General features: G+C 38.3%; 1 protein-coding gene across 5 annotated transcripts; it reads right to left on the reverse strand.

Moving 5' to 3' along the window:
• Positions 1 to 364: 364 nt before the first annotated feature.
• BZW1 (basic leucine zipper and W2 domains 1) lies at positions 365 to 16,363 on the reverse strand. 5 transcript variants are annotated; one of them, XM_019428393.2, is made up of 12 exons: positions 16,074 to 16,363; positions 14,787 to 14,860; positions 12,861 to 13,037; positions 10,775 to 10,869; positions 9,755 to 9,820; positions 8,979 to 9,114; positions 8,199 to 8,308; positions 7,884 to 8,054; positions 7,260 to 7,406; positions 6,765 to 6,903; positions 5,266 to 5,388; positions 365 to 4,842 (listed from the first exon to the last, which is right to left on the reverse strand). In XM_019428393.2, exons 2-12 carry the CDS (start codon positions 14,848 to 14,850, stop codon positions 4,811 to 4,813), a joined length of 1,260 nt encoding a protein of 419 aa, XP_019283938.1. In that variant the 5' UTR covers positions 14,851 to 14,860; positions 16,074 to 16,363; the 3' UTR covers positions 365 to 4,810. The 5 variants fall into 5 exon arrangements, with proteins under 5 accessions (XP_019283938.1, XP_019283936.2, XP_019283937.1 ...); XM_019428391.2 differs by having other exon boundaries at positions 16,037 to 16,363; XM_019428392.2 differs by having other exon boundaries at positions 16,070 to 16,362.

The following is a 16,363-nucleotide window of genomic DNA, read 5'->3' on the forward strand; positions in this document are numbered from 1 at the left end:
GTTAATAGACACTGGTGGGATGAATTAGAGTTGGAGTTGAAATGGACAGAACTTGACCCATCAGATGTGAGGGCTGAAGGGAGGGGAGCTGAAACTTTCCAGGGAGGGTAGATGGCACTAGTATTTCATGAAGAGAAATGATTGCAGTTTTTGAGCATTTGGAGAAGTTTGAAGTACATGTGAGCCAAACAACAGCCAAAGTGGTCCAGACAAAAAAAAGAGGAATAGGCCTTTCAATGGTATTCAAAACGCCAGGGGGAAAACTGGAAGGACTAGGACAAGGACTGGAGCCAGAAGCAACTCCAGTGCTTATAGGTTATTAGCATACAACAACCAATGCAACAATAGTCATTGCTTCTCTAAGTTAACAAGGAATCTCATGAAATTTTATTCAACTTCAAGGGTACAGACAAGAAGCCAATTTCACAGTTAACACAAATAATGCAGCAATGGAATTACTGGTTTGGATGGCTGGACTGGAGGTGGTCCAACAACTATCTGTAGTATCAGCTATCCAGTTTTCTCCGCTCTTCAACTGTTTGCCATGCCGGGGTCCGTTACTCCTAACTAGAATGGAAATGAGGTGTATTTACAGAGAAAATATTCTTAAGATGCCAGAGAACACAAAACAGATTTTTGAAGTAATAGAGGCTGCAGTCTGTAATGGGTCACACAATAGGTTTACCTCTAAGTCAAGTGTTTAAGCACAGCCTTCGAATTTTTAACTAAAAAAGAAAAAAAAAAAAGGTTTAAACTTTTTTCCCTTCAGTATTGTAAAATGGTCACACAGACCGGGAACTCCTGAAATGGAACAGCTCAACTGTATCTGATAACTTTGTAACACCCCAAATTCACTGTATACACTTAATGCATAGTTCTCAAGCCTGCACTAATACAACCATAAACATTCTGATCATAGTTTGAACAAGGTCTTGGTCCCTCTAGACAGTCTACAAAACAAAGGACTTGGCAGATTTTTTACTAGTGTTTCCTCTAGGGCACTACAAACAGTTGAACTTTTAATTTATATAAGGTTTTTAAAAGTTACTAAATTGACAGTGACTGAGTGCATCTGTAAAGTATCCTCATCCTTTTTTCAATTATTGGGAGAGAGGAGACTATAATTCTAAAGAAAAAAATATAAATGCATGGAAATCAAAAAAGGTTGGATTTGATATGGCTGCTAATTGCCCAGTTAAAACAGGGGAGGGAAAGTAGGGAAGGAAAGGGGGTTGGGAAACCTTTCTGATCCACACCAAGTTTCGTAATTATGTATAACTGTATGGGTAAGACTGGGTTTAGGTCAGGGCTGCCTGGGTGGCCCAGTTGGTCAAGAGGCTGACTCTTCATTTTTCGGGTCACGTCATGATCTCACGGTTTGTGAGATTGAACCCCACGTCAGGCTCAATGCGTGGACAATGTGGAGCCTGCTTGAGATCCTCTCCCTCTCTCAAAATAAATAAAAACAAAACATTAAAAAAAAAAGATTGGGTTTAGCTCATATCCACTGCAATTCGTTTTTAAAAGTACTTATCACATCTACTAGAGTCCACCTAAATAAAGCCCACTGAACAACCTATTATTTAATTATATTTTAAACCTTTAGGCCTCAGTAAGCTGGTAAACAGAAACACTTTATATCAATACTAAAGGACTACTTACTACTTTACATAAAGAAATCATAGCAAGGCAATTTACCAGAACTCTCACAAATGCTTTACCTATTTTACATGGCACCTGTAAATAGCATCTGAGGAAAATTTTTACAAAGGTCATTCAGTAGTCCAAGTAATACTGCACACTAAAATTTTGGCATCTGTTACACTTAAAGCCAACCAACAGTTCTGTCATTTCCTGAATCTCCTGTAGTTTCATCAGTAAAATTTCAATACCATTATCTAAGCGTTATGCCTAGCAACTTTAATTATAAACTGCTACACAGGGTTTTAATTGATTTTTATAGATTAGAATTCCAAATGATTCTACTTATGATACAGTTACAATCAACAATCTGTTAAAATCTTCAAAACCAATGGGAAATGATTAAAATACTGCCTCAGGATATGGATATACATAAAGATATATCTGCCAATGAAAATGTTTATCTTTAGGTCCCCTCCCCTTTAAAAAGATACATTAGGTCACAATAGGGGTGATACCACCCGAGAAGGGCTCCCCCCCAATCACCCTTATTCTTTTTCATGTACAACGCAGATACATCTCTTAGTCACACGCATTTCCTCTCCCCACCATCACTATGCTATGTCAAAATTTCCTGGGCATTTTTGTATTTGGAGTTTTCGTAAGAACAAACAAATATCTCTAGGACAATACTCCCAGAATAATTAAGAAACTTAGGATCAGCTCTAAACATATTTAATTATGGCACTTAAAAGACGACTTATCCTTGGAAACTGACACCAAGTTAGGAAAATCAGCTAACATTATCCAATTATAATTACAAGTACAATTTTAACATCTAGATTAAGCAGTAAATATTTGAGGCCATAGGTGGGCGTTGGCAGCCAAGTTCCAAAATTCCACTTATAATTCAAAATGAAAATCTGTAGTCTTTAGGAAGCATTCCCTTTCTTTATAGTATCACAGGTGACTTATCCATTTACTGTAACATTGTAGTAAGTAAATACTACTTTGTCATTATGAAGAAAAAAACTATGATCAAAGATCATAATGTAGTTCTGGAAGACTACACACTTTTTCACTATACACAGTATATAATAAAATAGGGTACACTTTGTACGACAGTAACATGCAATGGTTTGGCTATAGAAATATTAATGTAGTTTCCGCTACACTGGAATTCTGTGTGGGTGTTATAGTTAGGGAATCATAGGATGAAAAGGACGATTATTAAATGCTTGCACAGTAGAGACGTTGTCTGAACGCATAACGTACAGCTATTCCTAGGTATAAACATGGAATACACCAAAAAAAAAAACCAACAAAAAACTAAAGAAGACTGACCTATATAACCTAGGCGTAAGGATGGACTTTATTATTTTTGAAAAAAAGTCTTTTGAGGACTACAAATTACAAAGTAAAAGCAGATCACTATGTAGAAACCTAGTGAATACATTTTGCCTGTGCATTAAAACTATCAAAGTTATTCCTTTAACAATTTCACCCCATTCATAATGGTATCAGTTATGTTCCTCATAAGGTCACTACACCTTTACTTCAAATTATATTACACATATTCCCTCAAGATGAACTTTTAAACACCGAATTCTTGGCTCCTAAGAACGGCACCTTTGAAGGGCAATTTCCATTCAGTGTGGTGGCATCATTCTAAGTTGGTTTCTTTTCCCAACAAAAAAAAAAACCTTTTCAAAATGTTCACTTTATTAATATGAAGTCTCTCCACCAAAGTGGTGGTCATTTTTTGTTTTCTAATGACTACACACACACATATATATATATATATATATATATATATATATATATATATATATAAAACATATATATAATATATATACGGGTAGCAGCAAGAAAAGAAAGATGGAAATTAAAAGGCAGCCATTGAAATAAATGGATCAATTGTATATAAGAGATATTTGGCTCATGGCAATTTAAAAAGATGGAAACTAGGGTATTGTTAATAGCCAGATGCTTGAGTTATTTAAAAGGATGTCAAGAGAATGAAGTTGATCCAACATGATCAAGTGGGAAAGTATCATCATTGCACTTCATTCTTTACAACAAATACTCTAAGGCAAGAGGAAATGAGTTACATTTAGAGTCTCAGAACATGCTGACCACTTAATATTTAACAACTTCCTGGGATTTGATAGTCACTTCCTTTACTCATACTATTTTTATTTTTTTAAAAAAGTAATCTCTCCACCCAATGTGAGGCTCGAATCCATGGTGAGATTAAGATTCACATGCTCTCTTCTAACTGAGCCAGGCAGGCACGCACACTATTTTATGAGTCCCTTTCCTTTCAATCTAAGTGCATGACAAGCGTAAAATACTTTAAATGACAAGATTTTTCTAAGGTACATTTGAAAATGGCTGTATGAAAAGAATATCCATTGGTTTTGCCTGGAAAGATACAAACTGAATGCAAAAGTTTTTAATGAGAACAAGCTCAACTTTCTTCTTCCCACCACCTCTGTCATACACAATTTCCCAAACAACTCACTTTCAAGCTTGTTCTCCATGGCTTTACTAAAGAATAAAAACCATAGAGCAAACAATTGAGCTCAAGGACATCCAGGGTTAAAAATGCAAGAAAATACCAACATGCAAGCAACGGTCCAAATACTCAAGATTCATGTTAATGAATTCAATTACTGTATATGAGATTTTCATTGATGAGCAGGGCTTTGGGCATACTAAATTATCACACAAATCATTGCCTTTTGAGACTTTGGATACTTTTACAGTTTAATTTGCAAACAGAATTTTTATAACAAATTATTTTTAACCAAATCATATCTTGAAAACTGTTTATATAGAAAACCCAGGGAATAAAGTGAACTGTTCATTGTGGAAGGCCTTAAATTACATTATTACAGTAGAAAATACAGGAGGTAGAAGATAACTGAAAAGACTAATGCAACATTAGATTCAAATCTATAGCTCCTGTAGCTACTTAAAACATGGTTTTAGAAACTAAACCCAACATTTCCAGTAACCATAGAAACATTTAAAATAAAATTTGCCATGAAAGCCCTTATATCATGCTTGATATAGGGAGGTAGGAAGATGTAAGAACCAGGACACATGAGACATGACATTTTATCTACAACTCCTGTTTGCTTTACTGAGGGTGTAGTTTCAAAATTCAGTCACCTTCTTCAGCTTCAGACTCAGATTCTAGAAAAGGGGAAAAGATGCAGTCAAGCATTATACAATAAAAGAAAACAAAAGTCCCCATTTATAACTTTGAAGATTTTTAATATAATTAAGATATATTATTAATAATCCCCCACTTATGAGGATATTCACAAGCCTTCATTTATACATCTCAAAATTCATGAATATTAAAGTCTCAATCTTTTCAATTTTCCTCCTCAGAATGTCTAATGGCCAAGCCATCAAAATACTTCAATATTTAAAGTCAAGCTCTCCCTACCTGCCTTAAAGTAAATGAGTATTTGCAGATCTGTCAGAAATGAATGAAAGTCTGTATTCAAGGTACAGAATGGTATATGAATAAAAAAAGGTGGCATATACAATGGCCACATTAAAATTAGTTCTCCAGCTTACCAAACAAACTGCACCAAGTAAAAGACTTACCTTCTTCGGCATTTTTGAGCCACTCTACAAACTTTTTCATTTGCTCAAGGAAGACACTTTTCCCCTTTGCAACATGAGCATCTTTATACCACTTCAGAATGGGCTCTTCACTCAGGACTTCAGCTAGAAAGAGAGTCATCATTACATCTGGGAGTTTTTCAGGCAGAGTCAGATGCCACGTAAGGTACAGATGTGTGCATGGTAAAAAATAGCCTACTGAAGTCAAGTAAAAACAATAATTGTATTCAGAACACTCAACTGGTTTCTTCAATTTTTAAAGAAAAATAGAAAAGATAAAATGAGAAACCTACATAAAGAAATGTTTTGTCAACTTCTTGCCAACATAGGAACCTACAGCTAGGAAAAACACTCACTAAACCAGTGACTTTCTCAACTGAAGGTAACTTGACACACCCCATCCCCGTGCTGGGACATCTGACAATGTTTAGAGACATTCTTGATTGTTACACTGAGGAGAAATGCTACTCAATACTCTATAAGGCACAGGATTGTTACGAACAAGAGTTAAATGGCGCAAAATATCTGGAATACCAAGGTTGAGAAACCTTATGATTAAGTAATCAGTGATACTTGATCAATAATTCATTAAACTCAGCAGGTTAAGCATCTGACTCTTGGTTTCGGCTCAGGTCATGATCTCATAGGTTCTGAGCTTAAGCTGATAGCGTGGAGCCTGCTTGGGATCCTCCCAGCTTGCGTGAGCACACTCTCTCTCTCCCTTCAAAAAAAAAAAGAAAAACAAAAAACACCAAAACCCAAAAAACAAAAAAACAGGGGTGCCTGGGTGGCTCAGTCTGTTGAGTGTCCAACTTTGGCTCAGGTCATGACTTCAGTTTCTGAGTTCAAGCTGTGCATTTGGCTCACTGCTTTCAGCACAGAATCCACTTCAGATCCTCTGTTCCTCTATCTCTGCCTCTCGCCCACTCACGAGCATGCTCTCAAAAACAGATGTTTAAAAACACCCAAACATTATTAACAATGATAGTAATCTACATATATTGCGATGGGCTCTCTCCCAACAAAGTCCTTATCTTTATTAACCACTTTAGATCAGTTTTCTGAAATAGGGATCACAGAAAAGGGAATAATAACTGAAATAGAAGGTTTTACCAGAGCATTTTGAACTGATCTTGAAGGACAAGATGGCTAATGGGGTAGAGTGAAGAAGGGAAGTCAACTTGTCATGGGCCAAAGACTACAGAGATGTGAAGAGTGTGTCTGGGGAAGAGAACTGGTAGAGAACAGGAGACAAAGTTTGAGGCCACACCAAGAAGGTTTTAGATTTTAACTTATTAATAAGGTTTAAAGATGTTTGGATATTAATACACTAAAAAGCACCCAATTCAATTAGAGACAATTCAGTCCTATGATTAGAGTAAAATATTTTATGGAGCTAATGTTCAGACTCACTGAAATTATTAGAGGAGTATTTTAGGATTTTTATTAAATGTATTCACAAAATCCAAAATTTAAATTACCTTTATAAAAAAGCACCACTATTTTCTGGAAGGCTTTCATGAAATGAATGTTGTCATAGCAATACTCCTGAATCTTCAGTAACAGAGTCAGCTCAGACTGACCTTGAGTAGTAAAGGCAGCAAGTAGAGGGCTGTATTGCTTTTAAAGGGAAAAGAGAAAAAAATGTAGTCACTTCTTATGACCAGCCATTTCAAAATTCCTAAAATACAGAACATAACAGATCTTTCAAAATCACTGTAAATTATATTCTATGTAATGGAAACTTAAATTAAGCAGAAGGCTCTCTAAGCAACTAAGCCAACCAAGCAATACTGTCTGCACCAGGGATTCCAGACAACTGTCAATACAATGTTAGTATTTTAGAGAATAAATAAGGAATGCTCATATTTTCCAATACTCCCTCAAAAGCAAACAACAAATTTCAGGCCAATGCTATTTTTAAACATGTATTTGTTTTTAAACCGTGAGCCAAAGAAAGGTGAAGTCAGACTTACCTTCAAGTGCTTGATGGCTTGCTCCGCTACAAGCTCCTCCTTTTTGTTCCATTCCACAGTGCTCATTACGCTGGACCAGACTATTCCAATGACAACGGGTTCTGGGATGTTGTTTTTTTTCATCTCCTCCTTGACATACAAAATTATCTGCAAAAAGAATCCCAATTTAGTAAATCAGTTTTGATATGTATACTCTACACATCAATCTTAGACCTTTTACAAAAACATAAAAACACAACTGGCAATGGAACCACACGTGTACCACATATAATCAGAGAACTTTTAGAACTGGAAGGGATGGACCTCTAGTCCAAGCCTTAATTTACACACAGGCAAACCAGGTGGAAAAGGATGGAGATGGAAACATAAAATCTATTCACTGGCTTGAACCCTACAAAATCCCCAAGCCCTATAATTTCTGGGCACTAGTAAAGCATTAAATGTGAAGAAGGCTAATGGAAAGCCCCAGCACATAATTCAACAGCCACTAATTAAAACTCACTCTGGTGAAATACCTTAAAGCTTCTCAAGTGAATAAAAAATCATAGAGATGGCTTATTTTTTCTAAAATTTTATTTAAGTTCTAGTTAGTTCGTAAAGATGGTTTAAACAAAAATATCTTACATCCTTAAATGGATCACCACGGGACATCTGTTCTTGAAGTTCTTTCTGGAGTTCCTTTCGAGCTCCTATGGTTTGTTGATTCCGAACATATTCTGAAAGTTCTTTCAAGCCTGCCTCAGTAAAATACTTCGTGAAGTGTTCAACACTTTGTTTATTGGCAGGAAAAAGTTCCTGAAAGGAGAATTTAATCTGGTCAAGTGGTCTTTAAATAGTATCAGTAAAAAACCACTTCTTTTCACAGATTAGAAATGAGAAAGTTCCCTTGTCACACTTTAAGTGTTGGCAAGAATGGGAAGAATGAAAAAAGTTACAAACCATCAGTCTGTTATCCATGCTGACTTTCCGAAGACTTGCAGCTACTGCATTGATGTCTTTTTCATTTATCCATGATTTAAAGAGCTTTACAGCAAAAGCTGCTGAAACCCCTGTAGAACAAAAGAGCTTACTTAGCAGAAACAAGTGGATTTCAACCATTCTATCTCCCCATTTCAACCACAGACTTACTCCCTTTATCCCCAAACTTCCCTCTGCCACTAAGCTGCTTACCATTTCACTCCAATTTCTCTATTGTCTCATTTGCTAGTTAGGTACTTTTAGTTATTAAACTGCTTTCTAATGTGTAAAATGAGTGTAACAGTTCTTACACTTGACAGGGCTGTTGTGGGAAATAGGGCACATTAAACACTCAGTAGTCTAGTTTTAAAAAAGTTTTGTTTTTATTTTAACAGAATTATTTAACTATGAAAATTACATCAGGCAACTTATTTTCTTTTTGGCTTGACATTCTCCCTAAAGTCACTTTCTCTGACTTTCCCAAGTCTCCCAATTGGAATTAATCTTTCTGGGTTTCCCTGGCATTTCTCTTTTTAAGTTATAACCACATCTGCTATATACCTAAAGATACCCAAAGGTATATATTAAATATCTAATGAGTTTTATTTTATGAAATTTAAAGATAGTTAAAAAACTAAGACTATTACACAAATCAAATCTATGTAAGTTATATCCTAGTTTTTATATCAGTACATCTTTCATGCTCTTTGGTATCCTCACCTTCACACAACTAAAGACAATTCTTTACTAAAGGCTGATTACCTTCTTTAACCAAATTCTCATTATAAAGGCTATTAAGAATGGATGCATTAAGTGTTCCATTAGCCAGAAGAACACCAGTCAACATAGCCAGCTTGTTCCTCTCCGACTCTGAAAAACCCTTTAAGAACAGCAGCAGCTATAAAAGTAAATAGTTAAAGGTTAAAAGAGCAACTGTATTATATAAAGAGACATAGTAAAGCAACCTGTACTGATTAAAAGTGTGGGCTCTGGGGTCTAACCATCCAAGTTTTAGTCTTAGTTATAGTAACACTAGCTGAGTGATCCTGAGCAAGTTACTTATCCTCTGTGCCTCAGTTTCCTCACATATATGTATGTGGATAATAAAACTTGCCTCACAGGGTTTCTGTATTACATGAGTTAATAATTGGAACAGGTTGAAACCTGATGTTACTATTAACATTACTACATTTTTTCATTTACCTATATATAGACTAAGACTTCAATATCAAGTATGCTAAATTTCTTTCTCAATCTGCTTAACTCTGATCTTACTGTATCTTTTGAACAAACCCCATTTTGGTCTTTAGTTTTTTGCCACTTGTTTGGACACAAAGCTAGGAAACACTGTGTAGCAAATTAAACTAAATGATATACCCCCGTAGCAAATTAAACTAAACGATACACCCCCAAATCACATTTCAATGACAGTCTACCTAAATACCTAAATCCTCTCAAATCCGTGGCAAAATTAAGATTTAATGTTCCCCTCTTTGACCCCAACCTTCTGTATCCACAAAGCATACTGTTGTTCATACCTTTTTTACCTCATCTTCAAAACCTTTCTCCAGGTATTTGTAGCGCCTGATTAACTTGTTAAAAACCTATGAAGAACAGTAACGGAATTTAATAACTTGATATCTACAGATGCCAGATTCCTAAAAGATCTGAGTATCTCACAGTATCTTTAGAGCATCAAAGAAGGGAAACTTCCACTGGATATAAGAATTTACAAGCTATTTAAAAAGCCCTCTTGGGAAGAATCTGTCAACTCTCAAAACTTACAATATAACACTTTAATAGCCACCCACGATAGATTTTTATTGCCAGATATTAAAGCAAGGACTATTTATTGCTTAAATACAAGTCATTTACCCATCTGTAGGATTATTAACAGAATAAGATCAGAGAATATAGTTCTACTTTCCCAAAGACAGGTAACAAATTTCTAGGTTAGGAGCACTTGAATTCTTTGCTTACAATAACACAAACTATGTATGAAACCTTTGAATGAAATTTTGATTGGTAAGCTAATCTGCCTATTAACTCATTCATCTTTAAAAAGTTACAGGCAGGGCGCCTGGGTGGCTCAGTCGGTTAAGCGTCCGACTTAACCGTGAGGTCATGATCTCACAGTTCGTGGGTTCTAGCCCCGCGTCGGGCTCTGTGCTGACAGCTCAGAGCCTGGAGCCTGGTTCAGATTCTGTGTCTCCCTCTCTCTCTGCCCCTCCCCTGCTCATGCTCTGTCTCTGTCTGTCTCAAAAATAAATAAACATTAATTGAATGAAATGACAAGGAAATGATTTTCCTTTTCAGTTTGAGGGTTTTCCTTAAAAATGGATTAATTCCAAAGGGACAAACAGGAAAATAATTCAATCTTTTCTACTTTGTTTTCCTCAACACATTTGAAATTTCTAGTTCGTTAATATTACACCAAAAAGTATCTCTAAATCTTCAGTTCAGATTCCTTCAACTTTCTATTTGCAACCTCTTAAAAGCAGACTACTCCTATTCAGACGGAGAATAGCTAACTGAAATAAATATATAGTTTCATTTACCTGAGCAAATGCTTGCATGGTTTCTAGGTCTTCTTGTGCTGCGAACACACAGACATCTGTACGCATCATGTCATCTGCCAGTGTACCACCTGGGGCTAAGGTATATTTTACAAAAAATTTGCAGTGACCTTCATTTAAAATTAGTAATTATTTCAATCTTACTTTCTAGAAGGATTCTCATTATAAAATAAAATGATACAAATTCTAAAAGATGATCTGAGAGCAAAGTCACTATCTCAAAAGCAACATGGTTGGTTGGTGAACAAAGTGAAACAACTTGAGAGAATAACCCCCTTCAGCAACCCAGTTAAACTCACTGCATTAACCATTCAACAGTACCAAATCTGTCACTCAAGTGGAGATGTTTTAAGTTGTTTTTGATAACATAACTTTCCATACAGAAAACAACCCTTCAAGCTTCCTAAGAGGCTGGGCCATAAAAACTTACAAGTTAGTCTTTACCTTTCATATACATTTGTAAGTATTTATGGATAAAGTGAGTCTGATATACACTTTGAAGTATGGGGTAGGGGGGTGAAGTCAGGGGGAACACAGCCAGACTAAGACTGTTAACAATTAAGTAGGGTAACAGCCAAGAAGTTCATTTTACTATTCTCTTTAGGATATATTTGAAAATTTCCTTAGTAAAGGTTTAAAAAAGGATTTTAAAAGCAGATTTAGGGTTAGTATTGTACATAGAAAATAGGTATTTCTTACTACAAACTGCTAATATAATGGAATATATTAGAACATATGAACGTTAAGTTCCTTGGTTCCACCACTGAGTAATTATTTGACTGCATGTAAGTTACTGAAGCCTTTTAAGCCTCCATTCTGCAGGCTTACAAATAAGAGTTCTGATTCTATCAGCTTGGCCCTGAGGATCAATATCATATCACTGTGAAAACATTTTGAAATGTCTTAAAGAGCTATGGAAATGAAATTATCACCATCATTTGAAGATATTTAACTAAATGGCACATTCTTTTAAGACATCCTGAGCTGGTGAGGGTGGAGGTGGAAGTTAGAGCAGTGCTGTGCAACAGAAACATAATGTGAGCCACATGATGTAATTTTATATCTTCTAGTAACTTCATTAAAAATATTAAAAACAGGGGCACCTGGGTGGCTCAGTTAAGTGCCCAACTTTTGATTCCGGCTCAGGTCATGATCTTGCAGTTTTAAGAACCCCATGTGTGTCAGGGCTCTCCGCTGGGCATGGAGCCTACTTAAGAGTTCCTCCGAGGGTGCCTAGGGTGGCTCAGTCAGTTAAGCGTCCAACTCTTGATTTTGGCTCAGGTCATGATCTCACACTTCATGAGTTTGAGCCCCACACTGGGTTCTGTGCAGAGCCTGCTTGGGATTCTCTCACTCTGTGCCCCCCCCCCCAAAAAAATAAATAAACATTAAGAAAACCTGTAAACTGTCTTAGTTATTCCTTATAAAAAAAATGAGTTTCTCTGCCCCTCTCCCTGGCTCAGGCTCTTTCTCTCCCCACCCCCCCCCAAAAAAAGGGTGCAATTTTAATACACTCTAATCCAACATATCAAAAATATTGATTCTAACATTTCAGTATTCAAAATATTATTGACATGTCTTACATTCTTTTTTATATCAAGTCTTTAAAATTCAACGTATATTTGACACTTATAGGACATCTCAATTTATATTAGCCAAACTCTAAGTGATTGTGGCTAATGTACTGAAGAATGTAGGATTAGTCCTCAGGCACACAGAAGTAGTATTTCATAAGACTACATAAGAGGTTAAGATTTCTCCATTAATGGAGAGTGTTCAAACACAGTTTGGAAAAATTACTGATTGGGGATGTAGTAGGGATGTACATATCAGAAAAGTCATCTCCAAATGTTATGATTTTCTAACAGATTTCAACTATAAAGCTAGACAGAGCAAGATAATTTGCTAAACTACTATGACCTTGGGGCGGGGGAAATGGAAAAATCCTAAGAAAGTAAAAAAGCCAAAAACAAAGCCACCCTAATTTGACAGGTTTGTCAAACAGTCCATGTTCTGGATTCCACATAATCTCTATACATCACATTTCCCACAAAACCCAGACACTTACCCAGCATTCCGCCAGCCACCAGAATGTCAAAGAGTGTTTCTGCATATCGGCGGTAATCAAGTTTTGCTCCAGAAGCATCAAGAAACTTTGCTACTGCTTCCAAATCAGTACCAGTTTCAGTTAAGCCTTGAATAATACAGTCTTGAAACTGAGTAGGGTCAAACCTCTCTTTTTCATCTGGGGGGAAAACCCCACAACATTTAGTTTTAAAAGGCTTACCAAAATGCCATGAAACCACCACCTTATGAAAGTGTAACTACTGAATAAGTTAACCACATGTATCACAATCTCATTTATTTCAACACCTGAAAAAAACAAAACACAAAGCTTACCCAAGACCTGCAATGCAAGCAGACACAATAAAAGACTACACATATCCTCTGCAAATGCAAGGCATGACTGCCTAGTCACAAGAATTGTGTGGCTTTTCTCCTACTATTTTTTTCACACAAGTCTCATAAATGAAGAGTTAAATGAGCTAGTGTGTTCCTACTGCCAGGAGGCAATTTCTACTCCAAATGCTCTCCTATTGCCTCTGGGCTCTTCTGAAATTTAGGACATCCTCTAAACTTCAGGTAAATTTTATTCTTGAGTGAAATTCTGTCTAAATGCTGGAGCTCTTGATTCTTTAAATGCCCATAACACTTTATGTTTGTATGTTTGTTTTAAATCATTCATTTGGTACTTAACAGTGCCTTAGGGACATACCCAACCTTTGCTAACTTCCCTATCTAGGTTAGATGCTACCGTAATTTTCACACAGCCCTGGAGTGACCAACTCCTCCCTGTCTGCCCAAGACTTTGTGTTAGCACTGAAAAGCCTAGGTCCTGTCTTCAGTCCCAGGCAAACTGGGATGATTGTTCATGCTACCCAGGACCCCACCATGAGGAACTAGGAGGGCATGAGTTATCTCAATGTGGAACTGGGGAAGTGACACCTCTTCCTGATGCTAATAACAATAAAATGACTTGGTATCACCACATCCTCAAGGGGATACAGACTTTTCCCTATTACTGCTGAATTGCTCAGTTTCCAACTCCTCTTCCTCCTCTTGAGAAAATTTATTTAGCAGGTGAAATCTAAAGAAATCTGAAAAGACTAGAATCAAATCACTGTTTAGTCTCCCCACTACAAGAGGACAGTCTATGATCAGGGATTACAAAAGATTATGTAATATATATCTCAAAGTGTCTGTTACCCAGGGTAGAAAAAAACAATTTATAACCAGTAGCTGACCCAGTTCTATTTCCTCAAAATCTCCTGTAAAATAAGGTCAATATGGCTTTTGAACAATAACACTGAAAAATCCTGGTGAAAGTATTAAGCCCAATACAAAATATATCTGAGACCACACCCCACTTAACTTTGTATCACTAATAAGTGCTTTGCTACAGAATATTCACCTAACTACCCACTAATAGAAGCAGTTAACAGAATTCTAGTACTTGTCTGTGAGAAGTATTTAATTTCAAAAGACATGACAGTGTGAACTCTGTTCCATAATTAGCTTCCATGTGTAAAGTCTGGTTTTTCTCTCAGAAATCTTCACAAAGTTTGGGAAAAATCAGCAATTGCATTAGGAGCTCCCTTTCATAAATTAACTTTTCCCCTCAAGCAAGTCTGCTTAAATAAAATTTAGCTAGTGAAAATGCACTCCATACTTAAAAAAAAAAAAGGTACTTTATCCTCACAATAAAAAGACCATTCACTAACCTTAGAGATATATATGTTGATACTAAAAACTAAAGGCTTAGAAAAGCAGTAAAAATATTAAGGGTATATCTGAAATGGCAGTCAACTAGAAATTCAAGTTCCTTTCTGATATTTTCTCTCAAAAGATTTACTATTAAGCAATTGCCTGGCAGAAAAACCAAGATATCAAAGTTATTCTGGAAGTTTGGAGAGAGACTTTAAAACATATTTACCTCTTTTTCTGGTTTTAAAACGCTGGCCTGATAGCGTTGGCTTTTGCTGCTTTTGATTATTCATAAAAGACACCCTAAGAAAAGGAAAATAAAGCCTTAAAAATATCAGTGCCATAACATTTTGTTCTAAAAACAAAGCATCAAACCTTGGTGTAGTCACAATATAAATCAAATAGAACACTTTCAGCCTGGCAGTACCTGGGGCAGACACCAAGAATTAATGTAACTTCAAATCCTGCATTTCTCCCTACAAGAAACTCTGAAGATGTACGGTGAAGTACACTTTTAAAAGACTTTATAGCAGCACCATAGTGACTAGGGGCAAATCACCCATCATAAACATAATTGTTTGGTTTCCTCCTCGTTCCTCTTTGAATTCGCCTGCATATTCCACCACTTCTAAGCACCACATAAGTCTAAGCGAGATTGCCATCATTGCCGCGAGGTATCCAAACCGTGTACGTCAATTTTCAGACACCGTCAAAGGGTGAATCCTTTCCACCGTGGGCCTATGAGCAGCACCACCCTATGAAGTTGTGCCCGTGACTGCAGCGGCCGCTTGCACCACTCCAGCCTGCAAAATGAACTGAGAGCCGGCCTACCCTCCTTTGCCCCGTACCCTGCAATCCAAGTCTCCTCCCCGAGCACGTGTCTCCCTATCCACACCCTTCCTGTGTCTGCCGCTCGAACGAGATAACCCACCCCCAACCCAGAACCCCTCGGCCCCTGCGGGGCGCCGCAGGGGCGAGCTCTCGGCCCGCAGCCCCTTCTCCACTGACCCCGTCGCCGGTGGTGGCGGCCGCCGCAACGAGCGGACCACAGGCGCCGAGGCGCTTCGCGCCGGGGGCCCCGCCGCCCCGTACATCCGCCCGCCCTCCAGCGAAAGCAGCGGTGGTGGAGGCGGCCGCAGAGGTGGTGGCTGCTCCCCCGCCCCTCCCGCCAGAACCCCCCACGCGTACATCACCCAACAGAGGCCGCAGCGGCTTTGTTACCCAGGCCAGGCAAGGCCGCTGCGGGGGGGGGGGGGGGTGTCCCTCGGTCTCTGGCGCCGCAGCGCACCCCCGGGCCCCCACGTCCCGGTCCGGGCCGCAGACCCTCGACCTCCCTGCTGAGGTGGCGGCAGTGGACCTCCAATCCAGGCCCCGGATCCCGCCTGGCCTCAGGCGGCGGCTCAGACCCATTCAAGCCGGGCCACACCAGACCTGCCGGCCCCCACCCCCCTGCCCTGTCTGGCGACTGAGGGCCACAACCTCGTCCCGGGACAGGCGAGCGTCGCGCCTCACCGACTTTAAGGCGAACAGAAAAGAGCCAGAAATCCCCGATGTGGCGGCAACTGCGGCGGTGTCTCCTCTGCGACCGGAACTAACGCGAGGAGGAGGGAAGAGGTGTCACCCCCGCCCCGGCCGGCCTCCTATCGCGAGATTTCTTCCTCAAGCGTCCTCCCCGCGTCTCCCTTAGACGAGGCCTTGAGCCTCCGCCTTTTCCATTCTTTGGGATTCGGGGTGGGAAAGTAGGAAAGGACAGGGAGAAGGGTTTTTAAGTCTTCTTTGTTCCTTTATTGGGTTCAAGGTTTTGCG

This window comes from Panthera pardus, unplaced genomic scaffold (genome assembly GCF_024362965.1).
Source record: "Panthera pardus isolate Hobbes unplaced genomic scaffold, ASM2436296v1 HiC_scaffold_10, whole genome shotgun sequence".
In the NCBI taxonomy this organism is placed as follows: Eukaryota; Metazoa; Chordata; class Mammalia; order Carnivora; family Felidae; genus Panthera; species Panthera pardus.